Source organism: Chinchilla lanigera, unplaced genomic scaffold (assembly GCF_000276665.1).
Source record: "Chinchilla lanigera isolate Chin_1 unplaced genomic scaffold, ChiLan1.0 scaffold00140, whole genome shotgun sequence".
NCBI classification, from domain to species: domain Eukaryota; kingdom Metazoa; phylum Chordata; class Mammalia; order Rodentia; family Chinchillidae; genus Chinchilla; species Chinchilla lanigera.
In genome coordinates this window covers 3,278,672-3,291,875 of record NW_004955541.1, presented here as the reverse complement: position 1 = coordinate 3,291,875, position 13,204 = coordinate 3,278,672, and the positions used below count along the sequence as shown (strand labels likewise).

General features: G+C 48.1%; 1 protein-coding gene across 8 annotated transcripts in view; it reads left to right on the top strand.

The window, feature by feature from the left end:
* Fanca (Fanconi anemia, complementation group A) overlaps positions 1–13,204 on the top strand; it is a 47,294-nt gene that overhangs the window by 28,354 nt on the left and 5,736 nt on the right. For 6 of the 8 annotated variants that reach the window (XM_005411060.2, XM_013507951.1, XM_013507950.1 and 3 more), the window contains 7 exons: positions 664–760; positions 1,784–1,960; positions 2,809–2,882; positions 4,295–4,423; positions 6,784–6,868; positions 11,792–11,940; positions 12,870–12,975. In XM_005411060.2, the coding sequence (XP_005411117.2) occupies positions 664–760; positions 1,784–1,960; positions 2,809–2,882; positions 4,295–4,423; positions 6,784–6,868; positions 11,792–11,940; positions 12,870–12,975 (817 nt within the window). Of the gene's footprint in view, positions 1–663; positions 761–1,783; positions 1,961–2,808; positions 2,883–4,294; positions 4,424–6,376; positions 6,535–6,783; positions 6,869–11,791; positions 11,941–12,869; positions 12,976–13,204 lie in introns of those variants that run through there. The other 2 variants (XR_001232134.1, XR_001232135.1) reach the window with 2 other exon arrangements.

Below are 13,204 nucleotides of genomic sequence, written 5' to 3'. Positions count from 1 at the left end.
ATGTATGAGGCTCTGGGTTTGGTCCCCAGTGCCAAAAATAAGCGGAAGCCAGGCGTGGTATCTGCCTTTGCAGAGGGGGCAGTTTGTGGAGACAGCTGGGTTGGACTGAGGCTGCATGAGGATTTCTCTAAAGCAAGGACTGTTCCATCAGCCCATGTGGTTACAGAGTGCACTAAATTCAGTTCTGTGCAGTTCAGTTTCCCTTTATCCCGGCTGGTGGTGGTTTTGTGATAAGGGGGTTGAACTCAGGGTCTTTGCATTGAGCTTACAGACAAGGTCTTTTTTTTTTTTTTTTTTTTTTTTTGAGACAGGGTCTTGCTATGCAGTTCAGGCTGGCCTTGAGTTCACTTTGTAGCTCAGGCTGGTCTTGAACTTGCAATGATCCTCCTGCCTCAGCCTCCCGAGTGCTGGGATTACAGGTGTGTGCCACCACACCCAGCTGAGACAAGATCTTTTTAAGGCACTAAGTTGCCCCAGCAAGGCTTGAACTTGCAGTCCTCCTGCATCAGCCTCCTAGAATGCTGACATTACAGGTGGCACCACCATGCCTGGCTTGTCCTGTTTGGCATGGACCAAGTTGCATATCGTGCCTTGCTCCCTGTTGTGGGTCCTGTGTGGCGGGACACGGGGATGGCTGTGTGAGGACCTTCTTCTCTGTCACAGGTTCTGCACGGCAGCGATCAGCTACTCTTGGTGTAAGTTCTCCCCTCAACCCCAGGGAGCCCTGCGCAGCTGTTTATCTCCAGGCCTTATCAAAAAGGTGGGTCTGCACTCCCACCTTTCTGTGAGTCTCAGGTGCAGCTCTTTCCAGTCCAGGGGTCCTCAGCGTGGCAGCACCCCATCAGGCTGGTGGTGGGCCATCTCGATGCTGGGTGCTGCCATCCTTCCAGGTCTGAGTGACTGGGTAATGTGACAGCTTCAAATCTCTGCTCCTCTTTTAAAGACGCAAATACTGATACTTGGAGGTACAGGTCAATTCAAAGATAAGTGCTCTTAAAAAGTATTTTTCCCTTTAAAGAAACATCCTGATTCCCTTTGTGTAGTGGTGCTTGTAACATTTATCAGAAGGGTAGAAATTTCAAAAGTGACAATAAAGTTACAGTACAAGTTAGGGTTACTGTTTTACAGATTCTTTTAGTACTGAGAATAGAACCCAGGGTGTCAAGCATACTGGGCAAGGGGTCTATCACCAAGCCACCCAGCCCTCCTTTCACTGAATTCTGATGAACACCTCTGTGTCTAGAACAAGTGATTTTCAACTCCAGGCTTCACATTAGAACAAGCTGAGAGGCTTTGAAAGTCCAGGCTCCTGGGCCCTGTGCTGATAAATTCAGCTTCAAGAAGCAGTGCTGGGGATCTAGGCTGCACCCAGTTTGTGTTGTTTGCTTTGAGGGACCTAGGTCCAGGGGCCAGAAAAATAGTGAGGTTAGGAGAGAGTCTCGCAGGCTCCCCACAGACTCATTGGGGGAGCCAGGGCCCTCGAGTAGCCAAGGGTAATCTCCTGCGAAGGATAGGACAGGCAGGAACTGTCACAATAAGACATTGGGCTTGTCCTTTTGGCACCCTTAGTGAAGACCCGTGCTGGAGAGCACCAGAGGACACTGGCCAGCACCAGCCCCAGGCCAGTTGGATGTGCCTACAGACTGTGCACCTCACTGCCAGCCAGGGTTCTAGGTGTGGCGGAGCACCTGGTGGGATCCTGCACTTTGGAGCAGGCCTCCTGAGGGGTGGCTGTAGGCCACTGCTCCCAGCCTCACTGAGGACTCGTCCCCATCTGTCTCAGTTTCAGTTTGCTGTATTCAGATCAGTTTCAGAGGCCCGAGAGCCTCGCCCTACGGAGAACGAGGCTGGCCCTCCCTGGAGACCCTCGTGCCTTCTTTCTGCAGACTGGCAGAGCGCTGCACTTGCTCTGTGGCGACAGAGCAGCTTCCAGGAGCTGCTGGAAGAGCCAGAGTTTCAGGTAGGTCCCTGTCTCCTGTGTGACACCGTCTGTCCTTGGGTCTGTGAGGCTCCGTGTCTGTGGTTGAGACCTTCCTGGGTCACTGTAGCTTCACATGTAACTCACATGTAACAAGGAACTGCAGGGAGACCTTGGTGTGCCCTGCCCAAGTCTCTCAACAGTCACTTCTTGCAGACAAGTTTTAAGGGTGAATAAAATTACTTTTTTTTGTTTTTGTGTTTTGGGGGTTTTTTTGGTCTTTTTGAGACAGGGTTTTCACTATGCAGTTCAGGCTGCCTTGAACTCACAATGTAGCCCTGTCCTTGAACTCCCAGTGATCCTCCTGCCTCAGCCTCCTGAGTGCTGGGATTATAGGTGTGCACCACCATACCTAGCTCCATGGCAATGTGTATTTACAAGTACCTGCCTAAGTGGTGTTGGTTAGTTTCACACCAGGGTTCATAAACAGTACTGAAGTTTCGAGGGCTTATCAGGTCTTTATTTCTCATGCGTAGTGTAAAATGCATTCCATAAAAATGTCTTTTTTTAATCCTGGGAAAAAAGTGTTGAATGGTTAAGCACCCTTCTCCAAGAAACCCTGAAGTCTGAGACATTGTGCAGTATTCCAAATGCTGCAGATGGAGGGAGCTCAACCTGTGGTGCAGACACCCTTGTGGTGGAAGTGTATGGGTTTCACAGCAGGGAAGTGACATAGGTAGACATCTTGACGGAAATAAGGATGATTTCCATCCTATGAGACTTTTGCAGCTGCAGCTTCAGTACAGCATGGGCTCAGATCTTTGTTTTTAAGATACAACAACAGAAGTTTACAAACTGGATGCGCTCATTGGATCACTCCTTGTTTCTAGTTGACTTACAGAGACTGGCTTCAGCTAGAACTAGAAATTGCTCCTGGAGCTGATCCTCTGTCAGACACAGAAAGGTAAGTACTGTGGGCAGCCTGGCACAGCAGTAGCATGGTTTTCTGTATTGTATTAAGGACTATTTCATTGTGCCTTCAATGAAAGTTCGGGTGAACCGTATCCTTTGAGAATGATTTTAGTTAGTTGTTCTTTTATTCAAGAAACATTCATTGAGCTCCTGCCATGTGTCAGGCATTTCCAGAATGTTCTGGAAGCTGGGAGGCAGGTTAAGGAGACAAGCCTGTCTGGACAGCACCTTTGTACAGAGAGCGGACACAGCACACCCAGCCCCCTGCCTACCTGGGCTGGTGTCTGGAGCTGTGCACTGCTGGCCCCCCAGGAGGTAGATAGAGAAGGAGGGCTTAAGGGAGGAGGGAGTTCTGTAATACAACACAGGGCCATGAAAGCAAGGGCCAGGGGGTGGGGTCTCTGGAGGGCAGGCTTGAGGTAGGAACACAGGAGCCAGATGCTAGGGGTCTCAGGGCTGGCAACAGATGTCAAGGCATGATGTGCAGCTTGGGCATGGGGAGGGGTGTCAAGAGTTTCCCTGGGTTTCGGGGAGTGGAGTTGAGGGAGAGAGGGAAGCCGTGGTCAGCACAGAGGTGTGGAGAGTCTGAGGGCAGGTGGCCCCTGGAGCTGCTGCCCCATTCTGTGTGGGCTGACACCCTCCACTCATGCACAGTCCTGTCTCCATGTACTGAGGCTGCAGCATCAGGGTCTGGGGGAATTGAAGAGAAATAACAGGGAAGGAAAACTCTGCGGGGGAGTGACAAAACCTGGCTGCTCCTCCCCCATGCCTAGAAGAGCAGCCACTTTACCCCCAGGTCTCTCTGGGGCCAGCTTGGCTGGTGCGTCCTTCCCGGGGTGCAGATCTGGGCACACTAGCAGGGGAGATACGGGAATCACCTAACCCTGCGGGTTGCTGTTGCCGTGTGGTAGTCCAGATGCATTCTGGGGTTTCCCTACACCTAGCCAGGTCCAGCACCCATGGAGAGGGCCTTACCCCTTGTCACCCAAGTCCCAGGTGCTCCTCGCTGTGTGGTTGTGTGTGGTGTCCCCTGGTTGCCACATAACAAAACAAACCACAGTAACTGAGTCCTTGAGACCTTTCCCATGGTCATGTGCAGCGCTGCCTGGTTCAATGGCTGCCAGTGGTGCAACTATGCCCCTGTTGGTCAGGTGACTTGGCCTACGTCTATGAGGTTGTCCACTCTATGCACCAGGTTCATCAGGGTACAGCCAGTGGCTGCCCAGTGGGATGACACCTTGCCTGGGCCTTGGCTGGTAGCAGAGGTCACCCTCAATGTGGTGCCTTTCCTGAGTCTCAGGTGTAGTCACCAGAGCTGTGTGTGGTGCCCATTGTGAGGCCCCCGGGGCACAGAGAAGCCCTGCACAAAGCGTTTCGCACAGCCGACTTCATTTACTATTGCAGGCAGGACTTCCACCAGTGGGCGATCCATGAGCACTTCCTCCCTGCGCCCTTGGCTTCAGGGGGCTGCGGTGGGGACCTGGAGGTGGCGTGCACAGTTCTCATCGATGTGCTGATGGACTTCTACCAAAGGTCAGCCTGTGGTGCCAGAATCTTTCTATGATGGTTCCGAGCACGTGCTGCATTGCTCTTGGCCCAGTCACATATGCACACCTGTCCACTGTCAGGACCTGTGGCGTGTGCCCAGGGCCAGCACCTGGCCAGCGCATCAGGGTGTACAGCTCTGTCCACATAGCACTATCTCTGCTTTGGATCTGGGGTTCAGGGTGCGAAAATGTGAAGAACAAAAAACACAGCCTGGCAGGTGCCACACATGAAGATACAGCCGAAGGCGAGAGTAGTTCTTGAAGCAGTGGGTGTGATGATGGGAAAGACAGAGCAGCGGCTCGAGGTGGACCCCTCCGGGGCTGCACTGTCAGGCTGCTGCTTGTGATGCAGGCATCAGGGGTGTGGCTAATGTGATGTATCATATCATGAAAACCAAACCCTTTTGTCACACCCTCCAGATGCCAATGAGATAGCACAGCACACACGCCTGTTTGTCCCACTGCCCACTTGTCCCTCACAGGCGTCTGTGCAGAAACCATCCAGGCGTGGATCCTGTCTGAGCTCACAGTGTGTCAGCACCTTCTGGTTAGGTTTCCATGCAGCCAGCCGTGTTAGAAATTCTTTCTGTCAGTGTGCAGTGTGGGTGGACCCATATGAGCCAGACAGGGTTTCCCTTGGCCTCCCAAGAGCAGCTCAGGAGGGACAGCCAGTGTGTGCACACAGCCCAGCAGTGAGTACACTGCGCTGGCCTCCAGCCTCAAGTCTGCTCCCTGCCTGTGGCATTGCCCATTCTGGACACATCATCTGAGTAGTACTATATAATTGGTGGTCCTTTGTCTGAGTTCTTTAACTAAGTAAAATGTTTTTGAGGTCATCTGAACTGTAGCGTGGATCAGTACTCAGTACTTCCTTCTTCTATGACTGAATACACCTTTGAAGGCTGGGACACTTTTTGTGTGTCCATATGTCCATGGTTGGATGTGTGTGTTGTTTCCAGTTCTTGGCTGTTTTGAATAGTGTTGCTATGAACGTTTGTGCATAGGTTTCATGTGGGCCTATGCTTTATTTTTGGGGGAGTATGCATAGGAGTGGAGTTGCTGGGTCATATGTAACTTGTTTTGAGGTACTAGCAGACTGTTTTCCAGAACTGCTCTGCCACTCTCCACTCTTCCCTGCAGTGGAGGACAGTGCTAGGGTACAGCTCCATGGTAAAGCACTAACCTAGTGAGTTAGAGGCCCTGGGTTCAGTTCCCAATACTGGAAGAAGAACAAGAAAAAGACAAGGTTGATTTGGCTCTTCTGGGTTCTGTGTAGCTCCATCTGAACTTCAGGATCAGCCTGTCAATTTCGGTGAAGCCAGCTGGGACCCTGGTAGAGACTGCATCTCATCCGAGATCACTTGGGAGTTGTCATTTCAGTCATATCAAGACTTTCTTTCCATGATCATGGGATGCCTTTGCATTTATTTAGGACTTTTTAAATTTCTTTCAACAGTATTTTATGGTTTTTAGTATGTAAGTCATAGTTCCTTGGTTAAATGTATTCCTTTGTATTTTATTTTTTCATTATTGTTGCAAATGGGATTACTGTCTGAATTTTGGCATTGTTCATTTTGAAATACTACCGTTTTTTGCCTTTGATTTGTGAAATATTTATTAGCTTTTTATTTTTTATTTTTTTTTTAATTTTTTTTTTTTTTTTTTGCCGTTGTTGGGGTTTAACCCTTGGGCTTTTTTTTTGGGTTTTTTTTTCGGCCCCTTTTTTTTTTTTTATTTTAAATTTTGTAGCTCTTGCTAATTTATGATCCTGCCTCTGAAACTTGTGATCTTCCTGCCTCAACCTCTTAATCCTGGGATTACTGGCATGTGCCACCACACCCTGCTCAAAAGTGGTTGTTTTGTGTGGCTTCTTTAGCATTTCCTGTATGTAAGCTCCTGTCATCTGTGAGTAGAAATGGTGTAATTTTTTCCTTCCCAGCTTGGATGCCTGTTATTTTCTGATTGAAGTACCCCAGCTAGGACTGCAGTGCAATGTTGAACAGAGGTGGTGAGAGGAGAGGTCTTGGCCTTGTCCCTGTGGAGGAAAAACTTTCCATCTTTGATTGTTGAATATGATGCTGGCTCTGGGTTTTTCATGTGAGTGCCCTGCATTCCTCATTTATTGAGTGTTTTCATCACAATAGGGTATGAAATTTTCCTGTACACTTCTTTCGCGCTTATCAGTGTTTTCATTTGGTTTTTGTATTACAGTAGTCTTGGGATGCTAAACCAAAAAGCTTTCCTGGGTTGGGTCTGTAGCACTGTGGGTTCTGCCACCCCTGCTGGCTGCTGCTGGGGCAGGAGGGCAATGGGCCACACTTAGCAGCCTCCTCTGTTTCCTTTCAGCCCGAGGAGCTGTGACCCCACAGAGAGCCCCAACTGGCCCCACGGTGGCCACAAAGGCAACGTGGATCTCTTCTGCAGGCTGCAGGTGAGTTAGAGGGTACCAGGCCTCAAGGTGTCCACTGCATCAAATTGTTCACTGCTGAAGTTCATGACACATTTTTTCTGTAATGGTGCCCAGCCCCGCACAGCAGCGTAGAGATACATCTCCCACCCTGAGGCTGAGGCTCTAAGTAGCAGTGTAGAGCATGTGATTTGCACCACAGCAAACATCACAAAATCCCAGGCACAAAATCATGGTGCCCACCCCTCTGCAGGTGTCGTGACAGGATGCCTGCTGTGTAGCAGAACTTCTGTGAGTCCCCAGTCACCTGCTTTTAACTTCCAGGGCTGCAGAGGACAACAGGCTCCATGCCATCCTGGGGCTGAGAGCGTGCAGTCTAGAGTCTTTGCACAGGCACAAGCGTGGAAAAGGGGCATGGTGGCCTACACCTCATCGTGTGCATCTCCAGTTACCATTTCTGAGGGGATAACGGGCTCCCTTGGGAGTCAGGGGCACATAGAGTGTAGCCTCCCTCCAGCCTCTGTGTCCTCTTTGTGCACTGACTGTGCCCTTCAGGCATGTGTGATTTTATTTCACATGATCCTATGTGTGGGTTCCACACTGCTGTTCTTCAAAGATCTTGTAAAGTTGGGGAATGAAAGAGAGCCATGGAGAGTTAGTCCTGGAGAAATCTACTCACAGATGGAAACATGCTGTAGAGAAAGATACCAGGGCTCCCTGCTTGCATTGACCTTTGTCCTCATGCCATTAACCCTGTACATCAAAGGAAAATGAGCTAGGGAAACAATGATCTGCACAAGATCTCAAGGTTTACAGAGGATACGAAGTGTGTTCTGGCAGCTGGACAGGGCAGGTGAGTGTGCACACCTTTGGTTTGCATTTATTGGGTGCCTGCTGTGTACATGCCACCTGTGCCAGGTACCTGCCTGTCTCTGTCCCTTGTGTCACTCCTCAGCAGTGCTGTCTGCTTTATTTCCTGGTTTGTTTTTTTTTTGTTTTTTTTCTGGTACCAGGAATCGAACTCACGATCTTGAACTTGCCAGGCAGGTGCTGTGCCACTGAGCTAAATCCCCAGCCCCTGTCTGATTTATTTCCTGCTTTGTGCTAGCCCACAGTATACCTGTGGCTCCAGGCATGGGCTTGGTGCTGTCTTCTCCATCTCACCTGCCAATTCACTGCCACCAGATGCTCCTATGGTGCAGAACTGCTGAGCTGGCTAGGTGTGGTGCATACCTGTAATCCCAGCACTCAGGAGGTTGAGGCAGGAGGATTAATGTGAGTTTAAGGCCAGCCTGAACTGCAGAGTGAGACCCTGTCTTTTTTTTTTTTTTTTTTTTTGGTTTTTCTCCGGTACCGGGAACTGAACTCACGACCTTGCGCTTGCCAGGCAGGCGCTTTTGCCGCTGAGCTAAATCCCCAGCCCCCTAGTCTGTTTCTTTTGACTGGTGAATTGAGACCATTAACATTGATGGTTATAACTGATGTGTATTGACTTATCCTTGTCGTGTTATTTTCCTGTTTTTGGCTCCCTTTTTTACTCCCCTATTTGTGTCCCTTGCCTGGTAGATTCATTCTGTTGTGGTTCATGGAGTTATCATGTCATCTCTTTCCAGAATGTCCTTTAGAAAATTTTGGAGGGCTGGTTTGGTGTTCATGAATTTCCTCAGGTGTTCTTTGTTATAGAAGTATCTTATTTCCTTATCAATTTTGAAAGGTAATTTTGCAGGGTACATCAATCTGGATTGGAGGTTGTTGGGAGGGTTTGAAATACTTCATTCCAAGCTTTCCTTGAGGGTTTGTGTGAGAAGTCAGCAATGATTCTGATGGGCTTTCCTTTATAAGTGATTTTTTTTTCTCTAACAGCTTTTAATATTCTACTTGTGTTGAATTTTTAGAATCTTGACTAGGATACACCTGGCTGTAGTTTTTTTTTTTTTTTTTAAATCATGGCTAATTGGAGTTCTATATGCTTCACTTATCTGTAAGTGAAATTCTTTTTCCCTGCCAGGAAAGTTTTCTGTCATGATGTGAACATGTTTTTATTTTATTTTATTTTATTTATTTTTTGTCTTTTTGAGACAGGGTCTCGCTATGCAGTTCAGGCTGTTCTTGAGCTCACTTTGTAGCCCAAGCTGGTCTCAAACTCACAACAATCCTGCTACCTTAGCTTCCTGAGTGCTGGGATTATAGGCATGTGCCACCATGGCTGCCTAACTCCTGCTTTTTCATTGACTCCAGTCAATCTGAGTTATTTTTATTTGCCTCACCTAGCAGTCTCTGGATTGATTTCTCTTGGTCCCTTGCTATTTTTAAGAAATCTTTCTTTTCACAATCGCTAACTGCAAGCCTGTCTTCTATGTCTGAGGTTCTGTCCTCACATCAGTTTATTCCGTTGAAGATGCATTCAGTGGAATTTTTAGTCTCCTGGATATCTGGTTGAATCTATTTTTTGGATTCCATGTCTTTCCTATGTTGGGCATTCATGGTTTCCATCATTTTCCTATTTTTTTATCCATTTTTTTCCTGTTTTTTAAATCTGTATCTGCTCTAGAGTCAATAAGCATGTTTTTCATTGTAGTCACCATCTCTGTAGTTATGAGAATTTATCTCTGATTGATTTTTTTTTTCTAGAGCCTCATTCAATTGCTTTGTTGTTACTGCTCCAGATGGGTGGCTTTCAGATTGTCCTTATTGCCCTCTGGATTTGCATTTGGCTAACTGGATGTCTGGGATTGCATCTTAGTGTCGTTTCTTTTCTTTTTCTTTCTTTCTTTCTTTCTTTCTTTCTTTCTTTCTTTCTTTCTTTCTTTCTTTCTTTCTTTCTTGTCTTAGTGTCTTTTTCTTCTTTCTTTCCTTTCTTCCTTCCTTCCTTCCCTCTTTCTGTCTTCCTTTCTCCCTCTCCCTCTCCTTCTCTCTCTCTTTCTCTCTCTCTCTCTCTCTCATTCATTCCTGGGTTGATGTCTGTAAATTGCCTATGGTGAGTTGCTTTATTGCTATTTGTTTAGAACCCTTAGGAAATGACTACTTCTCAGAGGTGTCTTTCAGGTGTAGCTGGTTTTTGGGTTTTGAGTCTGTTGCAGGATCCTACAGATCCAACAATATCCCCAATATATTGTTGGGGATGAGAAGTTACTGGCTGGTTGGCTCAGCCCCTGGTTCTTTGGCACTGGCCTAAAGTATTTTCTATGACCCTTACACAATCTCAGTCCTAAAATACCAGGAAGAACAGCTGGTTAGAACAGTTATGTCACTTTGGCTAAAGTAGTACAATCAGCAATAACAATAGCATCAAACAGTCTAGAAAATGACAAGGTGAGGTAACCATTAATTTGCCACTTTTCACTCTATGAACTAGATTTGTGGTTATATAACAATATCTAAAATAAACCAGAAAATTGTATTCAGTAAGTAAGCCCTCAATGTGCCAGTTTTACCCTCGGGGGAGAAAATTTAAAAGGGATTAGGGGGAAAAATAAGAGAAATAGAAGAAGAGGAAGAGATTAAAAGCAAGGCTGGAAGACAAAGGAGGATTGTGCAAACTTCAGGAAGTTGGTACAGAAGATGAAAAGACAGAAGGAAGAAATAAAAAGAATAGAACAAAACAACAACCACCAAAAAAATTGAAACTATGTTCACACTCTTATAAAAACAAGATAAAACAATGCAGGAAAAAAACAAGAAAAGAGAGGGCGGGCGGAGTCCACTTCTGGGCTTGTCTCTGGTATCACTGGTAGACAACATGTGGAGACAAAGTCCAGATCTGTGTTGATTTGTCTCAGCAATCCAGCAGCTTTATTGCGGGGTACTGGATAATCTCAGTGAGCCTGCACCTTCATATCCCCTGAAGTTTAGGTAGGTTTCTGGCTGTGAGGCTGGGACCAGACCCATTCAGCCTGCAGTAGTCAGCGCATCTTCTGTGGGCTTGAACTCAGCTGGGAGCCTCTAGGTGGATCCAGCAGTTGTTCTGAATTCTGAGCTTGGTTGGCTCCTCTCCAAGATGGCTTCCAGCCAGTCACTCTCTCCTGAGGAACATCCAATCCCACAGCGCTTACCACCAGCCAGCGCAGTCCTCTATGTACATTGTTCCCTTCCACTGCTGTGTCTCTGTGGAGGCCTCTGGGTTCACAGCAGTCACTGTGTCCACAGATTTGAACTATTCCTCCCACACAGTGAGTCCCAACACAGGGAGAAGGCATGCCGGCTACCTCCTCCTTCTATGTTGAAGTTTCTCTCTTCACTGTCCTCGTGGGCTTCAATTTTTGCTGCAGATCTTTCCTGGGTCTAGGGCACCCACTTTTTTCTTCTCTTCCCCATTTTGCTATATTCTAGTGTGTGGACAGCAAATCTGAGAGGCTGTTTCTCTGCTGCTTACTACTCTACCATTTTCTCAGATGTACCTGCTTTGGCATTTAAAAGTCCCATTTTCTTAAAGAATGTCAGTGTCATGAGAAACAGTTTGTGGTAATGTTCCAGTGTAAAAGGGATGACACTGAACACACACCCAGCTCTGGCCACACAGAAGGTGGCTGTGCTATGCTGATGCCCCCAGGCCCAGGCCTGAGGCTGTGCCCACAGAGTGGTAGGGTCCAAAGCATGTGTGTGATCCATTTATGGATGTCCCTGCACATGCATGAGTACACACACACACACACACACACACACGTATACACAGAGGAGACAAGTGACAGATGGCATGAAGGCTAGTGGAATCTGAGTTAACAGTATTCCTTGGACTGTTCTATTACTTTTACAATTTAAAATGATTTCCAAGCAGAATAGTTGTCATACACAGTTCCCAGGGTGACTTTGCTCACAAGCCCATCTCTTAGGGTCTCTGACTGTGGCCAGTGTTAAGCCCTGAGGACTTTCTGCCTCATTCTTGGGGACAGAAAACATACTTGGAAACCAGAAAAAGGCTTGTGACTATCTGGCTTTGTTCTCTTCCAGGAGATGGCTGCTGACCTCGAACTCAGCTATCCTGTCTCTCAGGAACACTTTGTCTTCAGGGTGTTCCGCAGACGGCTCAAGGACCTGGCAAGTGGGAGACTTGTGGCCACCAGCCTCTGGAGACAGCAGGAGGTCTTCATGTGCAAACGGTGGGCCTTAGTTACTTTTCTTGTTGCTGAGACAAAATACCTGACGCCCAAAATTAAAGGAGGAAAGTTTTATTTAGTTCACAGTTTGTAGAGGTTTCAGTCCATAACTGGCTGGCTCTAAGGCAGGGTGGCTTGGCAGAGGGGCATCACAAAGGAGAAACAGTTCATGGCAGCAGAAGACAGCAATGGCAACAAGGGAGAGGGAGAAGCCTCTTTCTGTCCCTTATATTGTATCCAGTCTACCAGGATTAGGGGGGTGCCAGTCCAATCAATGGACTGATCTAGCAATCACCCACCCTTAATCCCAGCACTGAACCATGGATCACAAACTCTAGATCTACCTCCAAAACAGTCCTATTACAAGTGCATGAGTCTTTGAGGGGACATCTAGACACACTGTAACATGATGGGTCACAGGCCTGGTGAAGCACTACCCAGTGACTCACCCCAGAGTTCATCTTTGCTTGATTTTTTTCCCTGTGCTCCACCCAACCCTGGGTGCTATTTTGAGGTCCCCACGGGACCATGCCTGGAGGCAGGAGAGGCACTCTGGGTGCAGGCTCTCCGACTTGTCCTCAGAAAGCCCTCTGTTGAAGGATGTATTTAAGGAGCGCAAGTCAGGAAAACTGCTCAAAGGTGTGCACCACTGCTGTTTTTTAGAGCAGAAGGTGATTGGATCTGCAGGTGCAGGGATGGCTTCCTTGGGCTGTGGGGCCTCCTCCTGCCTGGTGGCTCATTACCAGGCACTTTGGGGCGCTCACTTTGAGTTCCTGTGGCAGCTTCCACATGACTATGAAAAGGCCTGGGCCAAGGTAGTGGGCCATGCGGATTAGAACTCTGGTTCTGATAGGATTTGGGGTTTTGGGGAGCTGAGGAAGGCATGCAGGGTATGCTGTGCCCTCACTGCTGCTATGGCCCTTCCTTTCTAGGGTGCTTCTCCACCTGCCTCCTTCTGTTCTCCTCGGCAACATGCAGGCTGAGGAGCCTGCCGCACCCAGCTGTGAGGAGTTCTTCCACCTGGTCAACTCAGAGCTGGTGGGTGCTACCTGGGTAGCCACAGGGCTGGGGAGGGCATCCTAGGTCTAAGTGTGGGCTCCTGGGGAAAGGAAGCCCTGCAGGATGATGCCCAGAGAGCTGAAGGCTGAGATTATGTGCAGAGAGTCCTGTGCCCTCAGCCCAGCCAGGATGCTGGCAAGCACAGCACCAGGTTGACATGGCTTTCCCCAGCACCCGCGCCTCTACAAAACCTTCCTCAGGTTTTCAT